At 42.0% G+C, this 23,346-nt stretch overlaps 1 protein-coding gene across 1 annotated transcript in view; it reads right to left on the bottom strand.

The window, feature by feature from the left end:
- Dner (delta/notch like EGF repeat containing) overlaps window positions 1–23,346 on the bottom strand; it is a 320,292-nt gene that overhangs the window by 100,519 nt on the left and 196,427 nt on the right. Inside the window, exon 6 of the mRNA XM_052750585.1 lies at window positions 17,603–17,756. Coding sequence (XP_052606545.1) covers window positions 17,603–17,756 — 154 coding nt within the window. The remainder of the gene's footprint in view (window positions 1–17,602; window positions 17,757–23,346) is intronic.

Genomic DNA, 23,346 nt, shown 5'->3' with positions numbered 1-23,346 from the left:
CAATCATTTCAGCATCTCCAACCAGGACTCTTCCTCACTCATGCCCAAACAAGCCAAGAGGGTTCCAGTTACCAACAGGGATAGGAGTGACACCAGCCTCTGAGCTAAAAGCCTGACACCAAGACAAGAGGCTACTTCAGAATTCCAAAGAGAATCTTTCAGTATGACATCACAGCAAGAATGTAGCTTCAAATGAAAGCTCTAGATTCAAAGTGGGAGACAGTATGCTTGCAAGGAGAAGGCTGCGAACAATGTTTGGCTAATTTAAAAAAAAAAAAGTGTTCACATAGAGCGTGTACTTTGTACTTTGGTTGTTTTTTTGTTTTTTGTTTTCTTGGGTTTTTGTTTTTGTTTTTTTATCTGAGATAATTTCTCTCCATTGCAAGCCTGAGGTCAACACTAGTCTACCATATATACACTCTGCTCTCCTGTTCCATCCCTTCCCTTTTTCAAACAAGGAAATTGAGGATTAGAAAGATGAAACCCTTTGCACAGTCTCCAGGGATTCAAACTCCTGGGGCCCAAGCCCTTAAACACAGCTGTGCCTAAGTCACCAAGCAGCCTAGACAGAAGCCAGAACAGGGTCCTGCCTGGAATCTTAGACTTGGGAAGGTGAGGCAGGAGGATATCAAAGTCCAGGCCAGCCTGGGCTACACAGTAGCAGCCTCATTTAAAAAAGAGGGAAGAGAGATGATAGAAGAAAATTGTAATGACCATTGCTTTGGACAATTTGAAATTTCAAACATACTTAAGCATGGGGAGACTAAGATCTAGCCCTCCACACTTGTCACCTAGTTTCAAGCTATTAATATTTTTATGTAATATTATCTGGTATCCTCAGAGTTCTCTGTTAGGATATCTTAAAACAAATTTCATTTCTCCTGTAAATATTTCAATATGCGTCCTTTACAAAAGGGGATTTTTAAAAAAGATGGATCTTAATGTCCTCCCTGATTACTATTTAGCTTTATTTATAAGCTTAATTAAACATTTTTAAAACTTATTACATATATTAATTATACATAATGGATTTCCCTACATTTTCATATCTGCTTCTATGTTGATCATATTCACCCCATTACCCTCCCATCCCCTCCCACTCTCAATGATCCCATTTTAAGCCACATGTATTAATAGCAAAATTTTATCTTTTAAGAACTGCAGTTGTGTGAAAATATAAATATCCCTATGCACTTATTTTTATAGACCTAATGATATGAAGCTATAAGTGGAATTCATCTGAGGTACTGTTCAATGAGCCAGTACTGTACACTGGTTTTATAAGAAATCAATCAAAGAAATTAATTCATATTTTAATATTAGGTGTTTGGGCTTCCATAGTGACTTGGGGATGCCACAGGCACTGAGTGGGTGACAATACAGGAGTTTTACATCCCTTCAGAAGGTCTGAAAGAATAGTTTTCATATGCCAAGGTCAGTCGTGGGTCCCTAGTGAGGGAACTCTCATCTGGGGTAAACTCTACCTCATTATTTTATTTCCCTTGTGCTTTAAAGTGTTTGAGAATTTTGAAAGTATAAGAAACAGAAAAATATGATTGAAAAGATTGTGATTAACTGGATAGACTTGTAATCTATGAGTCCACTGGCATATCCTCAGAGTTTCTACAAATGAAAAACAATAATGGAAGCATGCAGTGTTGGTGGAGTACAGAGAGGCAGGCTGGGATTATGAGGTTATGAGACACAGAGCATCCCTGGCAATACTGCAAATACCTGGTAACTACCAGCATCCTAGCAACTGCTAGCATCCTAGTGATGATAGACGATATCCATCCGTGTGTGTACAGAGCAGTTTTGATGCCTGTCCACACCAGGCTAGTCATGGGGAGCCAGGAATTATTGTTGGGCTTTCTATCTGATCTTCTACTCTGTTATATAGTTGATTTCCAAATCTTCACTGTCTTTGTTTTCTGATCCTACCTGACTAGCCACTTCCTCAGCCTCCCTGAAGTGGGCAGTCAACAAAGAATGGTGGAAAACATATGTAAAGGCACAGAGCTGTGCAGAGCAAGTGTGAGTAATACTGACATTTCCCCTAAAATGCAGGACAATGACAAGCTTCACTCTGGTTTCCAGTGAAAGATCTACACAAAACAATGGCAATGACAGACAAGGATTGGTAAGTGTGAAAGCTCCTGTCCTTAGCCAGTGGCAGGGTTCCTTCTGACAACTGGGTCACAAGCACTATGGCCAGTCTTCCAGATTACTGCCACAGCCCCATGACACCTTTTATGTCATCTAGGCCCAGGCATCACTGTCTCTAAGGACTCTAGCAACAGTTTCCCAGACCATCACTTTACACTGGCTTTCTTTCAATCCATTCTCCACATAGAATTAACCAGAGAGATATTTGAAGGTGCAATTTAGTTACTACTACACCTATATGTAAATCCCTCCAGTGGCTTCCCAAAGGGTTTAGAAGAAAACTAGTCAGTGGCTAAAAGGTAAGATGATCTGACCCCTGCCTTCCTCCTCTTTGTCCACTCTCCCCACTGACCACCATGCGGCATCCACTTGGCCTCATTCTGTTCTTAAATTCACCAAACAACTTGATCTTTAGCATCTGCTTCACACTAGCCTGGGACTAGATAAAGATATGAGAAGAACACAGGATTAAAAACAGAAAAGAAAACAGGCATAGCCCTGCCCTACCCAGAGAAGGGTAGCATGAACTTAGAATTGCCATCTTATAAAGACATTACTGACGAAAGTTAGAAACAAACTTGGCGGGAGGCTGAGTAAGTGGCTAGCCAAGACAAAAGTCCATCAGGAAGATCAGAAAATAAAGACAGCAAAGATTTAGAAATAAACTATATAACAGAGTAGAGGATCAATAGAAAGACAATGAAGTTGCCTCAAGAATCGTGGAAGAGGCTGGGGAGATGGGTCAGGCAGAAAGGTGTCTTTCTCACAAGCATGAAAACCTCAATTCAGACTCCAGGATCTACATAAATCCAGGCCTGGTAGTGTGTGCCCAGAAATCCCAAGGATGGGAGGCAGAGATAGAAGGATCCCTGGAGCTCTCTGGCCAGGTACTCTAGATGAAGTGGTAAGCTCCAGATTCAGTGAGAGACATCTCAAAAATTAAGGTGGAAGAAGTGATTGAAGAAGACACTCAACATTGACTTCCACACACATGCACATACCCATACGAACATGTACACATGGGTACATCACACACACACACACACACACACACACACACACACACACACACACACACACACACACAAATCCAATCAAACATAGAGGAAGCTAATTAGCTTCAACCTTTGTCAGACTTGCAAATCCTATCAGAGTACTGAAGTGATGGTGTTTCTTAAAGCCAGTGGCTGTGAGTTGTGAAATCAAGGCACTGGAAGACTGTGAACTTAGAATCACATGTTGTTGCAAAGGACCAAAAGGAAGGCATGACCTGTATGGGTGGCCAGGTTTTGTGAATCTGCAAGCTCCAGTTTATGTGGGTTAAAAACGGAAAATAGCTTAGAACAATAAAGTGTTTCCTTTGCTTGCAGGAGTTCTAACCCCAGAAAGAGGTAGAAGCGTGTTGTGATTTGAACATAAAATGCCCCATTAGCTCATCTGTCTGAACACTTGGTCTCCTGACAATAGTTCTGCTTGCTGTAGGGGCTTAACCACCAGAGTAAGACCTTGAGGTCTTTTTCATCCCAGTCTCACTTCCTGTCTGCTTTCTGTATCTTCTTCCACCAATATGGGAGGAGGTGAAAAGACCCAGCTATAAGCATCCACCACTGGAGGGCCGCCTGTTGCCATGCCTTCCCCTCCATGACAAACTGTACCCTCAAACTGAGAACCAGAGTACAGCCTTCCTCCCTTCAGCTGCTTCTAGTTAGGGACCAGGTCACAGCCATGAGAAACGTACTAAACAAACCAACTACAGAAAGGACAGCGTTGGTTCTGTTCAATCTACAGGATTACCACTTTGGTTTTGGTTAGGCTAATCTGGTATGTGAGAATGCCAAGATTACACACATCACACCTGAAGAGATGTGGATGATGTCTGAGAGAACTTCTCAGACATGATTCCAATCACAGTGTTAAATTGGGTAACTGATTATTATGTTTTTGGCTAATGAATTTTAAATTGAAATGTGTGTGAGGTTGTTAGATCACATTGAGATGTTTAACAGATCTCAGAAATCACTATTTAAAACTTAATTCTCCTAAGGGAACAAACACAAAGGAATAACTCCTTTCTTTTTTAATTTTTTAAAATTTGTGTGTCTGTCTGTTTGTGCATACATATGCCACAGTGAATGGGGCGGCGGGGGTCAGAAGATAATTTGTAGGAGTCAGTTCTCTCCTTTCCAACATGTGGGTCCTGAGGATGGAACCCAGGTCCTCAGGCTTGGCAGCAAGTGCCTTCACCCACTGATCCATTGTGTTGTCCCACAAAAGACAATTTCTGATAGTCTTCTTTGGCACAAAACCATTCTAGAACGTCTGAGACTTCAGCCCAGGTCACTCTACGTGGTTATACACTTGGCCTCTGTATTCTTTTGGGACTGCCATGCCCATTAGGTCTAAGCTCAGAAATCAGCGACTTGGACCTGCAGCTCTGACCCTTTACCTTGAACTTGATGTATATCCCTACTTGTCACTATATGAATATATTTATTTCTTCCTCATCTAGAAGATCCTAAGAGCAGGCTTTATTCCCAGAGTCTATGCTCTGTCTCCTTACACTTACCATCACTTAAGATGATTCTCTCATTCATTCACTTCTAAGTACATCTATCTGATGAACATGAATGGATTTGCCTTACACATGCATTCTCAACTTCTTGAGAATGAGGACTTTGTCTTATTAATCCCTTGACCCTTGTAACTTATAACATTTCCCAACACAAATAATTGTTCAAGGAATGAGTCCCATTTATTTAAGGTTTTTCCCTAAACTCACTGCATCTTTTAACTAGGGTTTTTTTTTTTCCTATCCCAAAGCAACAATATCCAGAAACCAAATAAGTGAAAATAAACACAAAGATGAGGAGTTTTATTTATTTGGTTTTGGTTTTTGTCTTTAAAAAAAGAAAAAAGAAAAATGGTTATCTCACAAAATATACTATAGTAGTTTGAATGAGAATGCCCCCATAGTCTCATATATTTGCATGATTAGTTCCCAGTTGGACTGTTAGGGGAGGATTAGGAGGTGTGGCCTTGTTGGAGGAGGTGTGGCCTTGTTGGGGGAGGTGTGGCCAGAAGAAGTGGTGTGTCACTGGGGGTGGGCTCACACCAGTCTTAGTATCTCTTTCTCTACCTGTTGCCTGTGTAGATCAGGATGTAAAGCTCTCTGCTACAGCACCATGTCTGTCTGCTCCCCGTCATGATGATAATGGACTAAACCTCTGAAACTGTAAGCAAGCTCCCAATTAAATGCTTTTTTTTTTAATGAGAGTTGCTTTGGTCATGGTCTCTTCACAGCAATAAAACAGTGGCTAAGACATGCACTATCAAAAATCACCTTATTTTTTGCTACAGTGGCCAGCACCCCCAACTTGGGAAATTGCAATGACCAGTCATCCTGCTCAGAGGCCCCTCCACATTCAGTCAGTTAAGTCCGAAAGTTAAGCTGGCCCACTTCTGAATGTCAGTCCTGCTTCTCCAACTCCTCATCCAATGGTTCCCTGCAACATGGCAAATTAACATGGCAGGAACAGAACTCATCACCTTTTTCTGCCTCAGGAGTCCCTGATTAGGTTAGATTCCTCAAATCGGTGGTTCTCAGCTAGGCTGATTCTCCCCCAGGGTCAATTGGAATGTCTGGTGACACTGTTCAATGTCCAATCACCAGGGATGCCACTGACATCTAGTGGGTACAGAGTACTGCCAAACATTCTAAAAATACAACAGTCTCCACCCCAAAGAACTATCTGGTCCAAAATGACCCTAATGCCAGGGCTGGAAACCCCAAGTCAGAGGGATGTTATCCTTTCAGACTGAAAATCATTTTTTTTATCCCAATCCCTCCTCCTTCCATTACACAGAACCACTCCTTTATAAACTAGAGATAGTATGTTCACAGCATTTTGAATAATCAGAATTCTAGGAGTACCTTATAATAGCTCCAAATCAGAGACTATTTTAAAATACACGATTTGACTCTAAAAACTCTAAGTAATTGAGGAATTTACCATTGGAATATTCAAAATGAAGTAATTGGTCCAAAATGGGTAGCTTGGAAAGACTGCCTGAGAATCATAGGGTTGCTCTTTTTTCTTTTCTTTTCTTTTCTTTTTTTGTTGTTTTTGTTTTTGTTTTTCAAGATAGAGTTTCTCTGTGTAACAGCCCTGGCTCTCTGGCTGTCCTGGAACTTACTCTGTAGACCAGGCTGACCTCGAACTCACAGATAACAAAGATATGCCTTCCTCTGCCTCCTCAGTGTTGGGATTAAAGGCATGAGCCACCACACCCAACCTTTTTTTTTTCTTTAGAAAACATTCTAGTATAACAAAGATAAAACAGTGTGACTTGGAGATTCACAAGGATGCCTTCAGAGATGCAGGGAACACCCAGGGAACACACAGTACTTTTATAGAGGTCTAAGCATGAGTAAAGTTAGGTGAATCAATGTGCATATGAAGCAAGTGTGCCCTGGCAGAGAGCCTGCTCATGACAGAAATACCAGGCAGAAGATAACCATGTGCATTTAAGAAAAGCATCAGACTATAAACCCATTCACTAGGTGTCTTTGTTAGGGTTTCTCTTGCTGTAAAGAGACACTATGACCACCGCAACCCTTATAAAGTAAAACATTTAATTGGAGTGGTTCACTTACAATTCAGAGGTTCAGTCCATTATCATCAATGGTGAGACATGGCAGTATGCAGGCAGACATGGTGCTGGAGAAGCAGCTGAGAGTCCTACATCTTGCAGCCAACAGGAAGTGGTCTCTGTGTTACACTGAGTGAAGCTTGAGCAAAAGAGACCTCAAAGCCCACCCCCATAGTGACATACTTCTTCCAACAAGGCCACACTTCCTAATAGTGCCACTCCCTTTGGGGGACCATTTTCTTTCAAATCACCACACCAGGTGTTAACAAACTACATGCTATCTAATATATATTTGGAAAACTTGATTTTATACTATTTTGTATTTCGGTATACATCTTAAAATTTAATGGCATATGGAAAAAGAATGGCTTATTCCATCTGGTATCAGAATGACTGAGACAAAACTACAGCTAAGTAGTATCTTTTGACTTCTGACAACATAATAAAATCTACCTTGCCTACCCACCTGTCATTATGACTGCACTACCTGACCCCTCCAAACAAAGGAAACCTTTCAGAGGCCAAGGATGAATAGGAAAGTTCCCTAAATGAGTCAGACTATTTCAAAATCAATTTATCAGTTATATTTGTAAAAGAAAACATTGACCACCCTTCCCAACACAGTTGTCTGTACTGAAGAAAGTTGCTGCGTGATTCTTCTACTGAGATGAAAAGCAAAAACATTGACCACCCTTCCCAACACAGTTGTCTGTACTGATGAAGGTTACTGCGTGATTCTTCTACTGAGAATGAAAAGCATTTCCCTTGCTGTTTTAGCTCTGTGAGGGAGAATCTAATTGTTTCTTTGGAGCACTGTTCTGGAAGCTTCCAAAGTGGGAATTAAAGTGAGAGCTATTTTTAGCACAGCCAGTCTTTTTATAATCCAGCCTGTGCAGTGGAGTGAAGCTGTTGGACTTGAATGGAAAGCCTCATGCCACCAAGAGAGCCTACCAGCTTCAGATCTTACCCTCTGGGAATGAGCAGCTGGTGCCAGCACCTCAGCCACAGCTGCCGAGATGAGATGCAGTGCCTAATATCCGCATGCCAGACAATAAATAAATAGCAGGAATTTGTGCACCATCAAGCTATTCCATCTTGGTACATGCAATCTCATTGTGGGAAGGCAGGAATTGTTCAGAAAGAGAGAAAAAGATGGGCTGGCATGAGAAAACCAAACATGTCTGGACAAATGTAAACCTAAGTTAAAAACCAAAGGTAAAGAAAGATACATATGGCTCACAAAAGGCAAATCAGTAGCATATAATTAAAATGGAAATGTGTGATGTGAATAAAAGCATGAAAGAAAGCTTGGCATTCAGCAGAAGTGAAAAAAAACTTAGTCTCAAGGTTTGAAAGAAAGCAAATATATCTAATACCCAAATACACAGGAAGTAGAGAGAGCAGAAAGGATATAGTTTGGGAAACCATTGGTTCATGGTGGTAAGCTGAGTGGGCTCATCCAAGTCTTCAGAACGTTCATTCCCATAATGGCCAAAATGAGGATAAAGATGCCTAGCTCTCAAGACATTGAGTGAGATCAACTCTAACTAGCAGGTCCAATGTCTATCAAATGTACCTTTAAATCCACAGAAGCTTGCACAATGCCTAGGCACCAGTGTATCACAAGTGGTTCTGCGTTTTGTGAATGAATGAAGGATTCGTGGATTTCAAGTCCACAGAGCAATGTGCCTATCTATTATCATTTGAGCTCCAGTTCCTTGCAGGCAATTTAGAACAGTGGTCCTCTCAGTGTGATCAGCATTAGCATCATCTGGGAACATCTGGCAAATGAGCAAAAACATCCTTCATTTGCTGAAGCAGAAACCACAGGTGGGCCCAGAGGCTTAAGTCTAAGGAACCATTCCAGTATGAAGAGACGACTGGGGGTAAACCACCAGCTGAATAAGTGTTCAGATTCTCCAGTACTCAGATGAGGTGCTTTATATCTGTGATCTTGTGCTGCTGCTATGAGATGGAATGTGGAAATGGGAGAATTCCCAGAAGCTCAAGAGCCAACAAGCCATGTGTACACAGTGGCTAACACCAAGACACTCTGCCTCAAACAAGGTGGAAGATGAGTAGTGACACCTAAGATGTCCTCTCATGTCCACACATGTCCCATGACAAATGCACATGTACACACACACACACACACACACACACACACACACACACACACACCACTCTTAAAACTGAAATATAAAGATAAAAAAAAACCTTCCAGATTATTCTGACATGGTGTATCTACTAAATAGGAAAGTGACCAGCAAGTATTCTTTTAATATAAAATATTAATGCTATTCATTTAAAATTTTTATATATAATTCAGATTATTGAAGGAAAATTTTTTTTAAAAAAGTATAACAGGTCCCCAGACCTTAGCATGAGTGATGCCATGGTGAAAGTGCCTGTCAGGCCTTGGAACCTAGGACATGATTAGCAACAAGTACCAAAGGAGAGCAAGGACCTAATCCATCCAAGTCCAGAGTTCCAGGAAAGTCCCTAAATGTACTAACCTTGCTTTTTGGCTTTTGAAGTTCTGCTTCTGACTAACTGTTCTTGCTAACTGGGGTGTGTCAATCTAGGATGTGTTTTGGTTGTTGTTGATGTTGTTGTTTTGTTTGTTTTGTGTCTAAAATCCCACCCTGAGAAAGGCTTGGGACTGCACTTGGGTCCTGAATACCCAATGCTATCACTGGTCAGCTAATAAAGACTTTCTATTGGCTTGAACCTGTGTCTGAGTAGCCTTCTCTGGTGAACACCTCTGGGCTGGATGATATTCAAGAGCCATAAAGGAGCCTTTAAACCAAGCTCAGGATGAAGGGATGGAGAACGAAATTCATTCTTTACCTTTCTCTTGTATCAATGTCCAAGGCCAGAGAAAGAGGTGTCCCATATAGGCCACTCATCCTGGGCTTGTGTGTGTACTTCTCTCTCTCTCTCTCTCTCTCTCTCTCTCTCTCTCTCTCTCTCTCTCTCTCTGTGTGTGTGTATACATGAGCATGTGAATGCATATAAATGTATGTGTATATCTGTGTGCAGGTGTATGTTGTATGCATATATATATATGTATGTATTTGTGTTGCATGTCCATTTGCACTGGTACAAACATGAAATATATAAGAATATAAACATGACTATGTGTACATGTATGTTTGTGTATGCATATGTTCTCTTATACCCACCCCCTTTTCCTCCTTCGAGTCATGGCACCAATGAAATGAATGATAAGTGGCACTGGTTACAGCACTGGTTATCACATGGAAAGGTCACGGTCATGACAGAACCCAGTATTAGTTTTAGAGCTTTATTGGGGGGAGGGAGACAAGAGAACCAGGCCTGGGGAGGAAAGCATGTGCAGCGATAGGGAAAATGAGAGAACAGAACAGAACAGAGAGAGAAAAAGAGAGGGTGGGGTCTGAGTCACGGCTCTTTAAGGTACAGGTGGGCTTACAGAGCCACGCTGAGCATGCTCAGATTGTATGACCACGTTGCGCATACGTGATCACCAGCACACACTGATGATGTAAGGCACAAGACCCTTGCTTAACTCATGAACTGTGCATGTGCAGTCATGCAGCTGGAGTGAGGGCAGAATTCTAACAATGAGGGCCAACAGACCCTCTTTGAGGCAGGGGCAGTATGCAGCCTGGCTCTCCTGCCTTAGGAGAGGAGAGAGAAGGTCCTAAGTGTTGCCAATGGTCCAGTACAGGAACCACAGAGAGCTGAAGTCCAAGTTCCGACTGAAGGAAGCAGTGGTGGGCTCTGTGCAGAGCTACAGGCTTTTGCTCTCACTTTGGCAACAGATGTGGCAGCTGGCACCTTTGAGTGCTGACTGTGTACCAGGCAAGTACCTGTCTGAGCATGCCACAGGTATCTACTGTATTGCCAAAGCAGTCATTCAACTGTGGCCATTGACTACCATCCTTCCACCCTACTTTGGATAGAGACACAGTAAGATCGAATCATTTCCCCAAGGTCATGAAAAACAACAACATCATCTGGGCACTGGTTTTGCCCTTCTCAGTCCAGAGCACCCCTTCAGTCACCCCCAGTCTGAGCTACCCAAGTATCACAAGCAGCAGTGAACAAAGAAAAGATGGAATGTAGGGAGGCAGAGGCTTGTCACTATCATTCAGGCAGCAGATGACAGCAGCTTAAATCAGGGCTGTTGTGGTGGAATAGGAAGAAAGAGTCAGATAAGGAATCACCATAAATAAGGTGAATTGGTGAGTGTCCAGGGATAAATGATAGAAAGGCAGAACCATCAAGGTCCAGTATCCAGCCTGAGCAATGAGGGAGACCAGCAGCGTCAGCAGCAGTGAGCAGATGCATCAATGCCAAGTCCAATAATACCGCCAGAGCTGAGGTGAGAGGCCAGACTGGAAGGGGGGTCTGGAAGCCATCCTTGTGGTGACAGCTTGGAATGAGAAATTGCTATCAAAGGCCCAGGAGAGTGGCTAAAAAGGAAAGTGGGAGATGAGATCTTGTGAGAACTCGGGAGAATGTACACAGAAAGGCTCTGCAAACCACACAACGAATGCTTCAAAAAAGATAAGCACTGTGGGCAGAAAAGGGACCAGAAGGAGATGACACTGACGGCTGACCTTGGAGAAGCAGCTCCATGATGTGATGTGAGCAAGCCGGTGATTTCATTTAAAAAACAACCAATCAGACAGATCAATATGTACCAAAGACAAAGAAAGAGGGGAGGAGAGAGGAGGAAGACAGGGAACTAGAGATCAAGAGAAAGGGAGAGGAGGAAAAAGGAAGAAAGGAGGGAAAGAAGCGGAACACAGAGAAGCAGCAATGATTTGCTGCATTCTTTTTTTTTTTTTTTTTTTTTTTTTTTGGTTTTTCGAGACAGGGTTTCTCTGTGTAGCTTTGCGCCTTTCCTGGGACTCACTTGGTAGCCCAGGCTGACCTCGAACTCACAGAGATCCGCCTGGCTCTGCCTCCCGAGTGCTGGGATTAAAGGCGTGCGCCACCACCGCCCGGCGATTTGCTGCATTCTTAATGTAAAGGGGCAGGGTTCAGACAGAGAACTGGATCCCTAGCAGATAAGAAGCAAGAGAGATGGTGACGGACATGGAATATAGTAGAGAAGAGGAAAGGACCAAAATGGAAGATTAGATGGTGTGGTAAGACTTGGGAAGAATACAGCAGCATTTTCCACAGTAGCCTCCAGCCATAAGGACATGAGTGGATGACCAAGGCATGGTGTGTCTCCTCAGGGGAAAATGACTCAGGAATTATGAAGAAAGCAGTACCCATCCACATCATGTCATGGATGAGCCATAGAAGCATTGTATTCAATGGGAAAAAAACTGCTTATAAACATTACCTATCATATAACTGAATTTATATGAAATGTCTAAAGTAGGCAAATCTATGAGGCAGAAAATTGCCTAGAGCTGGAGTTTGGGGAAGTAGTAGGATCAGGTGATGAATGCCTATTTTGAGATGATGAAATGTCCTAAAATTTATTGTAATGATAGTTACCCAACCCTGAATATACTAAAAAAAAATCCATTGGATTATATATTTCAATAATATATGGATGATATCTCAATGAGCTCTTATTTTAAAAATTTGAAGGCATCCACAATTTCTCACTATAATCATACTTCCTATCTAATTGGCCAGCAAGCATCATCAGCTCTACCCTCAACTACATCCCCAGTCAAAGCCTCTCGTCACTTCTACAGGCAATGGGCCAGCTGTGCTTGTATGCTGCCTAGATGGTCAATAGCCTCCTAGCCATCTTCTCAGTGTGCCTTCTGGTGCTCATTCTTCCCCCAGTTCCAGACTGATCTTTCCAAGAGGGGCATCACATGGGCCACTGCAATTGGCCATCAAAGGCTCCCATCATCTTTGGGACAAGATCCCTGTGAGCTGGTGCCTGACACTGGGGAACTATGAAATGCCAACAGCATCGTGCTGGTAGAACTGGAGTCTAAGTAGTCCAAAATCAAGGTGCCAGCAGATTTGGTATCTAGTCAGGTCCTCTTCCTCACAATGTTTTCTATTGTCCTTACATGGCAGAAAGGAAGGCAGGGACCTCTTTTATAAGGACAGCAACTCCATTCTTGAGTGTGTCACTCATTGACCCAATCACACCCTATTTCTTTCTGTTGACCACATACATATACACATATGCACAAACATACATGTATACACACATACGCACAAACATACATGTATACACACATACAGACACCATAGTACACACATGCATGCACGTGGTTTAGCCATCTCCACCCCTAAACTGTGACCTCTGTGTGCACAAGGACTTGAGCAGCTGTATTCAGAGAACCCATAAAACACCTGATGTGTAGCAAGCATTTGATAAATAACTGTTGGGTGAATGAATGATCCTTTCATCATCTTGTATTTTTTTTTTTTTTTGGTTTTTTTCGAGACAGGGTTTCTCTGTGTAGCTTTGTGCCTTTTCCTGGAACTCACTTGGTAGCCCAGGCTGGCCTCGAACTCACAGAGATTCGCCTGGCTCTGCCTCCCGAGTGCTGGGATTAAAGGCGTGCGCCACCACCGCCCGGCTATCATCTTGTATTTTAAAGATGAAGAAACCTGCCAGGACTTTAAGGAAGTTTAGGATGGTCACATAACCAGTAAATCAGAAAGGCCAGCTTGAAATCCCCTGTGAGCCACATAATTTTGGTTTTACCATCCCTGCCCCCTTAGTCCTAACTGATGCCATCTCTGGTTCTGAGAAGACCAGAGAAGAAGTCAGAACCACCAGTACCTTCTACTATACAGAGTGAATGAAAAACTGAGGAGCCACTGGTGTGCAGACAAAAGCTCACAGATGGGCACAGAGTAATGGAGCTGTATCTGTTTCTCCCATAGGCCTTGTGACCTTGAATGTGTCCTTCAACCTCCAGACTTCACACATATAGAAGAAAGATCTCGAATGCCTTCTAGCCTGAAACATGGAAGCAGCCCATCTTTAAGCACAGCACCATGATCCACTTAAACACACTTGGATCGCATGTGAGGACTCACAGTAGATGTGGGGACTTGTTCCCAGGTGGAGGTACCAACTTCACAGGCACTGACCCTCTAGCAATCAATGTTTCCAAGGTAACAGTAGAGGGACCCACATGCTACACTTGCCTCAGCAATGATGAGTTCTTAAAAATAGTCTAAAATCACCAATTAGTCAGAACAATGTGGTGCTTTGAGGCATTATGGAAATCCTCTGCAAAATGCTAATAATATTTTGGCAGTGACAGTTGTGAATTTATATCACACCTATTCTTTAAGAAAAAAAGAAGAAGAAGAAGAAGAAGAAGAAGAAGAAGAAGCCGGGCGGTGGTGGCACATGCCTTTAATCCCAGCACTTGGGAGGCAGAGCCAGGCGGATCTCTGTGAGTTTGAGGCCAGCCTGGTCTACAAAGCGAGTTCCAGGAAAGGTGCAAAGCTACACAGAGAAACCCTGTTTCAAAAAACAAAAAAAACAAAACAAACAAACAAAAAAGAAATGGCTCCTTTGAGGAAAAATCATATTCTTGATGTTAGAAGGCTTTAATAAAATAGTCTTGGTTTAAACAGTTAAATTTCATTTTACTCATAGATTTCCTTTGTGTTACCAAAGCAGGGGATTTGACATGATGGAGAGAGTTGTGTGTGTTCCTTCCCCAAACCCAGGCAGGCTCAAGAACCAAAGAGAGTTAATTTTATCAGTTCAAATCAGAAGGCCCACATGGGGACCAGGCAATGGGAGATTACCAAGAATTTAGACAAAACCTGATTTAATTCATTCCAAATTCAGAACCTCTTGTCAGATTCTTCTGCAGTATTTGATGTCTTTGATAATCTTCTTTCTGAAAGTATTGCCAGTTTCAAGAGTAATATCTATCACACTTGATAATAACATTTTCCTCATGATACAAATTTTAACAATAATATAGAACTCATTTTATATTGTTCAGATGTATACATAGCTTTTCTGAAAGCCATGACTTCTCAGCAACTAGAAAAGTCCTGCTTACAAGCTATTGTTTTAAAAACCAAAAAAGACAAGTGTTTGTTATTGAATCAACTCAAATTCTAACCCACCATATTCATAATCTCTAGAGTACCCATGAATCAAAAAAAAAAAAAAAATCTGATGAACTGGCTGCCTGCACAAGACCCGCACAAAACGAAGTGAGCCAGAATTCTAGCACAGATGGGTGAGGTCACGCCCCAACTGATGGAGCTATTGGCAGTTGGCTGCTGAGAGAGAGAACCATTCTTTGTATTGAGAGTCCGGCCACTGGTAGGTCCCTTCTCCTGTGGATGGTCCTGCTCACATGCACACATGGGCCACACTAACTGGAGTAGAGAGAGATTCCACAGACCCACGCATCTGCCATGAATTCCGGAATGATGGCACCTCGGCTTTTGAGTAACCTTTTGTACATAGTCAGTGGTTGTTATCTGAGGTTTATGGAGCTGCTTTCCCCTAAATGATTCATTCACAGCCTTTGCATAACTTAGTCCCCAGACATACCTGGCAAACCAAGAAGTCTGAGAATTGCTTAGGTGATTCTTCCTTCAGACAACTCCTAGATCAGATAAGAGGTTTGGTATGCAGAAATTGACATGCTTAAAAGTACCTTTTGTGTAACAATAAAGAGGCTTCTGCAAGCTGCTGGGCATTCAGTCCATCAGAAGCTGATTCCCCTGCTGCTAGCAAAAGCTGTAATTCATCCTGCAGGGTCACTCTTTCTTCTACCAACACTGACTCAAATAACTCAGAACATTGACAAACTGGACTTAATGAACTATTTTTTTTTAAGGATCATAAAGGATATAAAGTTGAGAGGGGGGCATGTGGAGGGAGATCCCGGAGGAGTTGGAGGGAGTAAATGGGAGATGAATACAATCCTATTTCATTATATGTATATATGAAATTTTCAAAGAATTTTAAAAAAGCTTTTAAATAGTGTCTGTAACTCTATAGCTGTTTTAAAATCCCACTAAATAAAGCAAGCTTCCGTGGAATAAGAGTTTCCCACAGGTGGACAACTTCAAACAGGCAACCCATCTCCAAAAAGAGACTCAAAGCACTATGTTCACACCAGCGAGAGCATTCATTTCATTTTCAGCCCCGTTTAATCTGTGAACAACATGTGGTGACACCTAGGTGTGAACATGATATTCCTTGGAAAATTGGGGGGTGGGGCAGGGATGGCAAGACATAATATTCAGAAAATACTACAACTGCCTTATTAACAAGCAGTGCAGTAAAACAACTCATAGCTGTTGATAAATATGGTACTATGAAATAGCTGTTTTCTTAATAGAAGAAATAAAATATGATCAGAAACAAGAAAGCAGTATCTTAAACAAGGCATAAAATGTAATAACTATAAAAGCAAAATCTAACTATAGTCCAGGAATAATGGATTCAAACAACCATGCAATCAGGACCCGAAGAAGTTCTTCCCCTTGAGCTTTTCCTTCAGGTATCTTTGTTACAGTAAGAAAAAAATGACTGTTACAGGTGGTAAAAATAGAAGGTACTTGGAAGTAAAAACAGTGAAGAAATAGAAGGCAAGGGGCACCTAGGATAACTTGTGGAGGACTGGCTGGAAGACAGGAAGATGAGCTATGTAGAGCTGGGGCCACTGAGTTCAGTTTGGGGATGCCTGAGCTTACGAGGGCCTGGAACATCCAAATAGAGATACCAACGTGGCATTCAGATGAGTGGGTTGGAGAAGAATCTAACCCAGACATACAAACGTAGGAGGCATAATGGTTCAAATGAATGACATTGTTCCATGTGCACTGCCGTGAAAGGACGCATGTGATCAACCTGTAAATAGCCAGAAAATAGAAGCTACAGTATACAATGGTCTTTTAGAAATGTGTATGTAGAAAAATAGTATCATCTGACCTATCACACACACACACACACACACACACACACACACACACACACACACACACACACAAAATGACTTGACAAATGTGGCAAATTACTATCTGATTCCTAGGATTTGATGAACTGTCCTTTCCAGTTGATAAACTTCTACACTGTTCAGCTGTGTTTCATACAGGGAGTAACAAACCTCTATGACTCCCGTCCCCCCTCCAGTTTCAATCCCTACCTCACCCCAAGTTCCCACACAGTGGCAGAGATTGGCAACAGGATGAGATGCAAAAGGAGAAAAGTGATTTGAGTTGTTCGCATGGCAAGAGAAAAATTTAATATTCTTTCACTTTTTCACAACAGTATCAAGATGCTCAAATGCTTAGAGAATTTCAAATCTCATGTTCCATTCGAGAATACCCCATATTAATAAGACTTGCCCTGTAATGGAGAACCCTGTAATGAGTTCCCTGCTGGGAACTCAGGCTGAGGTTCACACATGAACCAAAGAAAATGATCATAAATGGGAGGCTCGGGTGCCTGTGCACAACAACGTGTGTGGTTCATCCTAGATTTTTTTCTTAAGTGACTTGATGTAATCACCTAGAGCAATACCACCCCATTTCAGGACATACTTGTGCAATTGTTTTCTGAAACATACAGTTTGCTACTTGACTAAGAATATCATTTTCCTGATCAAAACACCCTAACATCTGAAAGCAAGCCCAGGGTGTGTTTGGCCTACGTCCACTTCCTTCTCCCAGTCCTTAAGTGTATGCAGACTGATGAGTTCAAATGAGACCCTTTTGTCCAGCAGCTGAACAGAGTATTGCTTGCCCACCCGTAATTGATGTGCATACATTCTCCAGAGAGACACCTGCTGGCTCCTGGCTGAGTAAACCTTACCAGGAAGGCAGTGGCAAGTGAAATGGCTTCCATCCTGCCTCTCACTTGCATCGACACAGCTCGCCCCGTTCTGGCAGGGGTTCCTCTGGCAAGCATCAAATTCTTCACAGAATGTGCCAATGTACTGGTCCTCACAGGTGCAGGAAAAAGTTGCCTAAGACACAAAAATAGAGGATGTAATACTTGAATACAATACTCTAAAACACATGCTTTGGGCAAAACTGAAGGTTCAAAAGTCCTGTCCTTTTATAAAGGCATCAGTGCTGAGTGATTTAATCCCCCAACTTTATGTCATAATCTGGTTAAATCCTGTTATGTGAAAAATAGTACGTGGCTCTTTGCAGTTTAATTTTGGACATTTATTTTTATAGCTTATTCATATTTATCCCAACCACTTTCAATCTACCTAAAATAGAAATAGAAAGAACAACTTGTTTTAAACTAAAAGTGAAGTTTCGCTGACCCACGGGAATGGCAGCTTTGCCATAGTACACCATGCTATCCAAATTGGGTACCATGCCAACCAGCTCAAAGCCTCAGCATAGATAGTGCTCACAACCCAAATGGCCTACTTGGCCCATCTTTCCAGTGCACCAAGCGGACTCACTGAATGACTTTATAAATTGATCTCAAAGAGACCCTGGGAGCAAGGGAAAATATAAAGGATCTGATTCAAGCAGCATTTCATTTCATTTACTACAGACACATGACCTTAATACAGTGCTACAACTCAAACATTGGACTAAAAAAAAAATGACTTTGAATTAAAGGTTTATTCTAAAGTAGCCAAAAAGCCCAAATCAAACTGGACCTTCCTAAGTCCCTATTGCTGAAAACACCATGCACTTCAGACACAGGGCCAGAGGACCAGAACTGGATCTGACCTGACCCCCTTCTTCCTGAGGACTAGCTTTCATGGTGCCAGAAATGCCATGCAAGCATGCACAGAAGGGAAGCACCCAACAGTCCTACTTGCAGGTATGATGACTATGAACCACAACCACCCACATGGCATGATAACCCTAAGGGTACAACAGAGGCGCGTATACCTCGACAGTGACCAACAACTCTCTAATTGAATGTAAGACCTGTTCATCAAGAGGGAGTCATGCTTGGTACTAGAAACTGAGCCCGCTACCTAATGAAGTCACAGACCTTGGAGGAGAACCTATAACTACCGCTCTATTAAACCAGCATAATCCCTAACTGTATTCTAAATATTTATCATTATATCCTCAGGTAAGTATACTTCTCACCCCACATCAAGGACACTTCTCTTTGCAGCAGAGACCATTACAGAAAACCACAACCATTAATTAACATGCAGAGTTGCAAAGCCCAGTAACTACAAATACATCTACAATACAACTCTTGCGTTTAAGGCTCAGGGATCATTACAGAAGAGAGAATGGAAAGATTGTGAGAGCCAGGAAATTGGACATGAGATTGTATCTCCTAGAAATGTCAGAGACATTTCACTGACATGACTGCCTAAAGATGATCTGAACAAAGATGACACCAATTGACATACTAATGTAAAAGGAGGAAAGCTCGTCAGGTCTCAACCCTAGACAAAGAACTACAGGCACCTAAGGAATGCTGGGAGTCTGAGCAATCGTCTTCCCAATACCAAATGATCAGTCCTGAAAACATACATACAACTTTATACAGACGAGAAGGTTGTGTTTTTATATTTAGGAGTGTGTGTGTGTGTGTGTGTGTGTGTGTGTGTGTGTGTGTGTGTGTGTGTGTGTGTGTGTGTAACAACAATTAAAGAAAAAAAAAGGGAAATGAAAACTGGACCTTCCTACAGGCATGAGGAAAACACAGACCTGGCTCCAACACTTAGACAAAACCATGTAGATCATGGTGAAGATGGGGGAGGCCAAAGAGAAGAATATTAGTGAACATTGTAGCAGAAAGCATGTAAGAGGCAAAGTTAATGGAGTTCTACAGTGAAACAGTTATTTTTCTTGGACATAGCTGGACTGTTGCACACACAAACTCCTAGCAGCTGTGACTGTACACACAAGACTGGCACAAATCAAGTCAGCCAAAATCTCTGCATGGATGGAGGAGAAGCCCATGAAGTCCCACCCCTAGCTGAGGAGCTATAGGCAACTGATGGCTGCTGGGGAGGGAGAGTCAGCTTTCTTCAAGGGTAAAACCGCTGAGAGGCTCCAAGCAATGCTCCTACTCTGTGTGCACACAGGCAGCGCGAAGTGGACTGTATGGCTTAAAAAGTAGAGAGAGCTGGGAGAGAAAAGCAGTGGGGGACTGGAGGAGAGAAATGCTTTGGTAAAAATGTATTATATGTGTGTATGAAATTATCAAATAATAAAAATTGAAAAATTAAAAGTTTGTCTTTATAATATGGAGATTTGCTACCACTAAAGCCCTCAAGTCCGTAAGGATGGTAGTGCCCGAAGAATAGTCGAAAAAGTTCACCAAGAGTAATGAGTTTGAAATGGGTGTGACTACTATCTTCCAGAGTGGCAATGTGGAAGATTATATAGCCCTCAAAATTTACCCATAGCTTAATACATCTACATTTGCCTTCTTATTGTGTCATGTCCTGCCTTTATTATATCCAAAGAATAAAGCTACTTAGCTAACATATTTTTTAAAAAAAAAAAAAGATCTAAACAAAAGCACACTTCGTGGCTCTCTCCCCAAATCCTGTACATGGATAGGTATTCCTGGGGAGGTGGAAAGAGATGAGGGTGGATAGAGTGTTAGTGTCCTGCAGGTGCACGTGTGTGCAAGTGAATGTGCAAGTGTATGCACGTGCATGTGGAAGCCATACCTTTGGTGTAGTTTATTAGGCACTGTCCATTACTTCTTTTGACAGATCTTTCATTGGCCTGGGACTCCCCGAAAAGGCTAGGCTGACTTCCCAACAAGTCCCAGGGGTCTACCTGTCTCCAGCACTGGGATTACAAGCAAGCACCACTATGCCTACAGGTTCTGGGGATCAAGTTCAGGTCTTCATACTGACATTCACTACAGTGACTGGGCCATTTCCACAGCCCTGTGGCAGGCATTCTATCACCACTGTTCCAAAGCCTCACCTTCAATCTCTGCTGCCCACCCTCTCTTCCCATCCCTTATCCCAGATACCTGCCCTAATAGTTGTTATTGTTGTTTGAGATAAGATCTTGTAAAAGCTGGCCTTAAATTCATAACTCTCCTGCCTTAGCCCACTAAGAGCTGGTATTACTGGCATACCACTGTACTGTCTGATTTTATGTGTCAATTTGACAAAAGCTAGAGTCATTAGAGAGGAAGAAACCTCATTTGAGGAAATGCCTCCACGAGATCTAGCTGGAAGGCATTGTAGTGAGTAGCTGTTCCAGCTTTGACCTTGAGATTGGAGACTAATGGTTATAATTACAATCTTCTTGTATCTTAGCTAGAACATATTAAGTATTAGATTCAAGTTCTTCAAGGTAGGACATCTTTTGGAATGATCTCTGCAATGTGCCATTTACCTATGTTCCAGACTCCTCTGGATTTTAGTATGTGTTTCTTATTTGGTATGTTTTTGTTGGTGTAGTTTCGTCCTGTCTAGGTCATTATCCCTTATTCCTCTGGGACAATATTTGATAACCATCCCTATGGTAAATAGTTTTGTATTAGGTTAGAATTTTCTTATTTAGACAAAAGTGGGGAGATGTAGTGGGTAGCTGTTCCAGCTTTGACCTTGAAATACTGCCTCTAGTGTGACAGCAGGTAACTGCCACACCTGCCTATGACCTGCCCCTGGGGTGTGGCTGAGAAGGAGACCCTTAAGACTCGAGGTGCTTACGTGCTTAGTTTTTCTGGATACCTCATGGTCCTGGAAGCTGGATGGTAGACCAAGCCAGATTTCTCTGCTGGATGGTACCTCATCTCTCCCAGATCCTGTAACCAACCCCTATTGGCTGTAAGTTACCCCAGAAATAAACCTCTCCTGATTACCAGATAAATTACAAGGAATTGCCTCATTAATTACATTTATATCGAATTTTCTCATCAATGAGGGAGGGCCCAACCCAAGGTGGGTAGTGCCATCCCTGGCTGTTGGTCCTGGGCTCTATAAGAAGGTGGGCTAAGCAAGCCATGGGAAGCAAACCATTAAGCAGCTCCCCTCTATGGCCGCTGCATCAGCTCTTGCCTCAGGGATCCTGCCCTCTTTGGGTTCCTGTCCTGCTTCCTTCAGTGATGAACAGCAATGCTGAAGTTTAAGCCAAATAAACCCTTTCCTCCCCAACTTGCTTTTTGGTCATGGTGTTTCATTGCCGCAATAGAAATACTAAGACAGCCACTAATCTTAGATACTTTCAGGACCTCCATCCAGTACCCTATCAGCACAACCCATACCTTCCTTCCCCCCAAAAGAAGACATACTTATGGTGATATTTTATTTGTGCTGAAATGTGATTTTATTTGTATTTTAATAAATAAAAGTGCCTGGGGGTCAGAGCTAATAGCAAGCCATAGCAGAAGTCTGGCAGTGGTAGCACACATCCTTAATCCTGATCATATGACAGGCAGATCTCTGTGTGTTCAAGGACACCATCAATATGGAGACACACACCTTTAATCTCAATACCAAGACCTGGAGGTCTGTATAGACAGGCAGTGACAAGGAGGTCATGTGGTTCGGTTTACAACCAATGAGAAGGCAGAACAGAAAGTCAATAAAAAGACAGATACACAGGAAGTAGGTCTCTTTCTGAGGGGAAGGACGGCAGCGGCAGTGAGGGGTAAGAAAAAGGTTTTAGTCTCAGCTCTTAGCTACTGCTCTGACCTCTTGGGCTTTTAACTCTGCATTTGCCTCTGTGTTTCTTATTTAATAAGACGGTTACATCTGCACATACTTCTCTTTAATATACTTTGTCTCTCAATCCAGTTTAACCATTGTGGTACATTTCTTGATAATACTCCTATACATTTAGATTTCCTAATAGGTGACAAGAGAGCTTCCTCATTCCATTCTTCTGATGTCCACTGTTCTCGCTACTGATCATTCCTGACATAAAATGCTAATAAAATTTTGTTACAAGTTGTCACACTGACTTTTCACCATGGGCCAGTTTTCAGTTAAGTCTCAAGGCTTTCTGAACAACACAAAACAGAACAAAAAAATTATATAGACTGCAAATAACAACGTCACCCTTCCCTGGAACTCAGTCACATCAGCAGCCGTTTTATTTTGATCTCAAAGATGTTTGAAGAATTTACCCCATAGTGGGCTCCTATAATGACTGTTGAATTGTATCATGCCATTTTAGTTCTGTATAAATTATTATTGCTTTCATTTGTCTCTTGTTATATAAATTGAATGTCTAGATTTCCTAGCATTGACTCATCTTTATGTTCCTGGAATACCCACTGAAGTCATTCTGCAAAATGGCTTTTATTTGGCTTTGGTTCCACTCATAGTTATACTTCCATTTCTGCCCTTCTGCCCACAGCAGACTCACTTTCTAAGAAAACCTATCCCTTTCCCATGAGATCATGCTTTATGCCATCAAAGGGCCCTTCACAAGAAGTGGCTGAATTGAGGAGCAGTAGTCTTCAACTTGCCAACGAAGCAAGAGGCCATGCAAAAAAAAAAAAAAAAAAAAAAAAAAAAAAAAAAAAAAAAAAAAAAAAACAACCTCGAACAACTGCCAGGGCTTATGTCTCTTCTTTCTGCTACAGGAACAGGATGAGTTCCTGTTTTGATCTTCGCAACCAACTCTCCTTTTTAGTTCAAG

The sequence above is a fragment of the Peromyscus californicus genome, unplaced genomic scaffold (assembly GCF_007827085.1).
Source record: "Peromyscus californicus insignis strain IS unplaced genomic scaffold, ASM782708v3 Scaffold_21__1_contigs__length_65335640, whole genome shotgun sequence".
NCBI lineage: Eukaryota > Metazoa > Chordata > Mammalia > Rodentia > Cricetidae > Peromyscus > Peromyscus californicus.
The sequence above is the reverse complement of the archived record's forward strand: the minus strand, read 5'-3'. Positions and strand labels throughout refer to the sequence as shown.